Source organism: Eulemur rufifrons, chromosome 6 (assembly GCF_041146395.1).
Source record: "Eulemur rufifrons isolate Redbay chromosome 6, OSU_ERuf_1, whole genome shotgun sequence".
Lineage (NCBI taxonomy): Eukaryota > Metazoa > Chordata > Mammalia > Primates > Lemuridae > Eulemur > Eulemur rufifrons.
Genome location: NC_090988.1, coordinates 90987639 through 90993730, shown reverse-complemented (window position 1 = coordinate 90993730; position 6092 = coordinate 90987639). Strand labels below are relative to the sequence as shown.

The 6092-nt window shown below is 36.5% G+C and overlaps 1 protein-coding gene across 1 annotated transcript; it reads left to right on the top strand.

Annotated features, from left to right (window-relative positions):
• Nucleotides 1–310: 310 nt before the first annotated feature.
• Nucleotides 311–1237, top strand: LOC138384930 (olfactory receptor 4A15-like). Its single transcript, XM_069470574.1, has one exon. It carries the CDS (start codon nucleotides 311–313, stop codon nucleotides 1235–1237), a length of 927 nt encoding a protein of 308 aa, XP_069326675.1.
• The last annotated feature ends 4855 nt before the right edge of the window (nucleotides 1238–6092 follow it).

Sequence of the window (6092 nt, the reverse complement as noted above, 5' to 3'; positions counted from 1 at the left end):
GAGAAAGCATCTGCCCTGATTTCAGTAGATCATCTCAGAGATGTATCTGCTCCTATATACCTTCCAGTTACAATGCTGAAGTCTCATCACTGCAGCTGAAGCAAGAAATTTGTGAAAATGCAGAGGGTAGTTGAGGAAGGACGTTCCACACACGTATTTTCTAATGAGCTACCCTGTGTGAGGCCCTGTGGGGAAACACTGTTGACTAAGGCTTTACACTTTTGACATGCAGCCTGCGATCATCTGAAATTCATCATCCGCCCTTTTGTTTGCAGGCTGTGACACCTGGGTTCAACACCTTTAGATGAACATGGGAAAGAGGAACAATGTGACTGAATTTATCCTCCTGGGGCTCACACAGAACCCTGCGGGGCGGAAAGTTCTGTTTGTCGTGTTCTTACTCATCTACATTGTGACGGTTCTGGGCAACCTGCTCATCGTAGTGACCGTCGCGGCCAGCCCGTCCCTGGGTTCCCCCATGTACTTTTTTCTGGCTTATTTTTCATTTATAGATACTGTCTATTCGACCGCCATTGCTCCCAAAATGATCACGGACTTGCTTTCTGAGCAAATGACCATTTCCTTTCAGGCTTGTATGACTCAAGTTTTTATAGTTCATTTATTTGCTGGTGCAGAAGTCATTCTTTTGGTGGTGATGGCCTATGACCGCTACGTGGCCATCTGTAAACCGCTTCATTATTTGATCATCATGAATCGGCGGCGGTGTGTTCTCATGCTGCTGGTGGCCTGGATTGGAGGCTTTCTTCATTCGTTAGTTCAATTTATTTTTATTTATCAGCTCCCTTTTTACGGCCCCAATGTCATTGACAACTTCGCATGTGATATGTATCCCTTGTTGGAACTTTCTTGCACCAACACCTACCTCATTGGACTTTCCATGATTGCTAATGGAGGGGCCATTTGTACTGTCACTTTCTTCATTCTCCTCCTTTCCTATGGGGTCATATTACACTCTCTGAAGGCTCAGAGTTTGAAAGGGAAACGCAAAGCCTTCTACACCTGTGCGTCCCACATCACTGTGGTCATTTTATTCTTTGTCCCCTGTATCTTCCTATATGCAAGGCCCAATTCTACACTCCCCATTGATAAATTCATGAGTGTGGTTTTAACTTTCATAACGCCCATGCTGAACCCCCTAATCTACACCCTGAGGAATGTAGAAATGAAAAACGCCATGAGGAAACTGTGGAGTAAAAATGTGATCTTAGTCAGATGAGGGCTGTATCCCTATTGGCAGAACACGACATTCATTTTTTCACAGAAGCAAGGACTACGTTCACTATCAGTTACTCCATTTTGTTATCATTCTTTTTGGTTATTTAGCCCATTTATTCTGAGAAAGCCATATAAATTAATATTTATCGAAATGGAATACGCTATATCCCTTAGTGACCAAGAGAATTGCATAGGTCTAATTAATGCCTTATACTGTGTGTGTAATCATACTGTGTTAAGGTTCTTTGGTGAACAACAATTTTTAGTTTTATTTCAAGTTCTTATTTTAAAAAATTTCCATTTTTCTTCTTTCTTTTTTATTTATTTTTAATTGGCAAATAATAATTATATATTTATGTGATACAATGTGATGTTTTGAGCTATGTATCCATCATAGAAAGATTTAATCAAGCTAATTAACATATCTATAACTTCACCAACTTATCATTTTTTGTGGTGAGAACATAAAAAATCTATTCTTGTTTGTGGGCTGTGGTACCTCTCTGACATGTAAAAACATGACCTAATAGAACTTGTTCCCTTTAGTTAAGAGATTGATATTTTAAACTTAAAAATTCATGTTGTTAAAATGTGTTAATCTAACAGTAAAAATAATGTTTTGGTCAAATTAATTGACTTAAAGATTCACATAACATGTTCATAGGTGAGGATAACTCCATGAGAAATGAAGTTTATTAACTGTATACTGTTACAGAGCTAAGATGTACGGGTAGCATACGATTGATTTGGTATATTCTGACCAACTTTTGGATAGAAAAATGTTCAGCCATACTCTATGTATATCTAGGTCAATTGGCCTCCTCCAAGAGTTAAAATATGTATTTAAGTCACTCATATCACAGTAGAGTCCACAGAATCTGCCTACATTAAATTAACTCTCTGGGTGCACTTTTTAAAAAGAGAAAAACACTATGAATTTTAAACATTTTGGGAACAGATTGTTTTGATTTGCATAATGAATGCCTTTCTGATTATCTGTAAACTTCATGTTCTCATTGACTTTAGATAGATCAAAGGTATCTTCTGTGTTTACAATAGCTTCATAGTAGGTTTGAAGAACTAATACTGTATTACAAAGCTAATTTTTAAAGGTTCTTGAATTATATATTGCTGTGTTGAAAAATCAACCCACAGTATATACAACAAAGCAACCAGTCGCGTTTTTTAATCCTTGTGTCAATTTATAAGACATTTACTTAGTGCACTTATTAGTGCATTCAGGACTTCAACAGATTGAATAGGTTGAATAAAAGCCCACCCTGAAATTTTATTTATTCTTTACTGAAGGAAATAGAATGTACTCTAGATTTTTTAATGAAAAAGGAATCCAATATAAGAAATTAGAAACTCATAATTATTGCAATTGGAGAATCTGGCAATTGGTACTGGAGGAAACACAGTTGGGATCAAGGATTCACCACCCAAGCCAAGATGCAGATATGAGGAAGCTGAACTCAGGAAGAAAGTCCTCTGCACATATTTCTCAAAGTCCTTTCATGCCATGATTTGTATATAGAAATAATTTTCTCTAAAAACTTACAGTTTTTCTTTTTACAATAACTTATTTAATCCATGTAGGGTTTGAATATTCACGTAAGGTGTGTGGTAGAAATACACCTTGCTTTCTTTTCATAAAAGTAACTAAATTTTCCCAGCACATTTATTGAATAATCATTCACTTTTTCACTATCCTGCAATACTGCCACCTTCATATATATTTACATATCAGTTATGCTATTTTCTAGTTTTCTATTTTGTTCAATTATTCTATCTATTCAGGATTCAATACTGCGATGTCTAAATTATTGTAGTGTTTTAGATTCTGTTGCTGTGTAACAAGTCACCCAAACATTTAGTGGCATAAAACAACAACTTTATCAATATTTCAGATACATCCTGTGGGTCATAAATTTGTAATCAACTCAGCTGGGTATTTCTGGCGCAGGGTGTCTCATGAGGTTACAATCAGGAATAGGCTGTTGCTGAAGTCGCCTAAAAAGTTTCTTCACTCACATGTCTGCACATAGGTTTGAAAGTCTTGAACGGTGGGATAGTGGGGGCTATAATAGTTGGTGCTCCTTGGGTATCTGCTCCTATTTCCATGTGGTTTCTCCACATGGTCTCTCAAGTATGCTGGCCTCAGGGTAATAGAACTTTTGACATGGTGGCTTGGTGCTCCAAAAAGCATGTGTCCCAAGAGAGTGAGCCAAGCAGAAGCTGTGTTATCCTTTTTTACTTAACCTTAGAAGTAACATATTAATACAATCATTTCTGCCATATTCTATTCGTCAAGATAGTCCTATAGTCTGCACCATGTTCCAATAGAGAGGATGGACCCTACCTCTTGATATGGAAATGGCAATGATCTGGAAGAGCATACACAACATGATACTATATTGCCATAGTCTTCCCCCAGTCACAAAAACATACATCTATTTGTTTACCTATTCACAGATCAAATCTGGCCTCTATGTGCTTGAATTCTCAGAAAACTCTCATTTAATATAATATGAAATCTAGGATTATTAATTTGCTTAAGATGAAACATAGTCCAACACTTTCCAGAGATTTTGCATAGGGGAGAGCTGTTAAACTGGGCAGAGAACACGGTGGAACTGAAAAAGCAGAAATTGGCTTGTAGTTCTACCTTTTACTACATAAACTATTCTGGATAAATGGAATAAACCATTCTAAGCCTTGCCTTTTCTATCTATGAATTGGGAGTAATGTACTCATCTCATAGGGTTATTTTGAGATTAATATAGAAGTTCCTTACAAATAGTGAGTGCTGTATGTATATTTCTTTTTAATATAGAATTTAGAAGAGGTTAAAAATCCTGTTTTTAACTGACTTAAGATAAATAAATACAGTCATGTGTCACTTAATGACAAAGAGACATTCTGAGAAATGCATCATTAGGTGATGTCATTGCATGAACATCAGAGTATATTTAAATAACCATAGATGGTCTTGCCTACATGTAGGCTATATGGTAGAGCCTATTGCTCCTAGGCCACAAACCTGTATAGCATGATACTGTGCTGAATACTGTATGCAATTGCAGCACAATGCTAAGTATTGGTGTATCTAAACATAACTAAATATAGAAAAGGTAAAAATATGGTACTATAATCTTAATGGACCACCATTCCATATGTGCTCTTTATTCATTGAAATACTCTCTTGGCACACACTTGATATATCTTGTAATTAAAAATGTATTGGGTTTCTTCTACTGAGTGAAAGTTGTCAGTGATTATAAAAATTAATTGTATTAATGGGATTGCTGGATCAAATGGCAGGTCTACTTGAGGAAAAAAGGTCATTCTGTAACGAAGACACATGTACCCGAATGTTTATAGCAGCACAATTCACAAAGGCAAAGATGTGGAAACAACCCAAATGCCCATCAATACATGATTGGATTAGTAAGCTGTGGTATATGTATACCATGGAATACTACTCAGCTATAAGTAATAACGAAGATATGACATCTCTATGGTTCTCCTGGAGAGAGCTGGAACCCATTATATTAAGTGAAGTATCCCAAGAATGGAAAAACAAGCATCACATGTACTCACCAGAAAATTGGTTTCCCTGATCATCACCTAAATACACATCTGGGAACGACACCAATCGGATATCAAACTGAGGTGGGGGTGGGGGAGGGGATGGGTGTATGCCTACACAATGAGTGCATTGCGCACCATTTGAGGAATGGTAACACTTGAAGGTGCTGACTCGGGAAGGGGGGAATGGGGAAGGGAGGGATATATACCTACATGATGGGTGCAATGTGCACTATCTGGGGAACAGACATGCCTGGAGCTCTGACTTGGGGGGAAAGGCGGTACATGGGCAAAGTATGTAACCTGCAATTCTGTATCCCCCATAACAATAAGATGAAATAAAAAAAAATTAATTGTATTAAACCTATGTGAAATGTTTAAATGTCCTCACATGGTTACAAAAACTTTATAAAACTGACATCTAATGTTCTTATTTTAAAGAAATATGGAATATCAAAGGGTTAAATAACTATTAATAAATCATAGAACATGTACATATAATCCTGGAGCCCAAATGTGCTTACTCCATATCCTATGATATTTTCACTATAGAATATCTTGGGACTAATATTTAATTATGATTTAGTGTATAAAATATTTCTGATTATATGATAGAAAAGTGACAATTTATTAGATTAGAAATCATTAGTGACAAATGCAATTTTTTTATAACAGCAAATAGTAAAATTACCCATAAACTACTGTAACTATTAAAAATATGGTTGTACATTTAGTTCTTGAATCTGGTTTCCTCTTTGAAAACTACTTCAGGAAATGGTTTATAAGGTATATGGAAAGAAATTGGGAATCATTAATCCATGGTAAACCAAAGGAAATATTTCTCAGCTAAACCACTTACGTGACTTATAATATTTCTAAACTGAAAACGTGTTATTTGAGTATCATGGAGTAAGAAGTAATTTAGTTTTTATTTTCTTCAGGCTGAGGTCCATTTTTTAATCCTTAGTAACGGCAGCTACCCTGCAGTTAGATGACATGATTTTGATAATCATCTGAAAGGTGAAGGGAGCACCAGACTACATGTCAGAAAAACTCAGTCCTGATATTTCTAGGTGGCCAAAATGAGTACTAGTCCCTTTTCTTCATTTGTGTGATCAGGCAGTAGGATCATGCGTCACTGACAAACAGAGCTAGCTGTGCAGCAAATCTTTGAATGGATAAGACCATGACCTGGATTTGTGCCTGTGGTGCATCAGCTTGGCCTGGCTCCAGTGGAGCTCTGCCCCTGGGAAAACCCAATCACT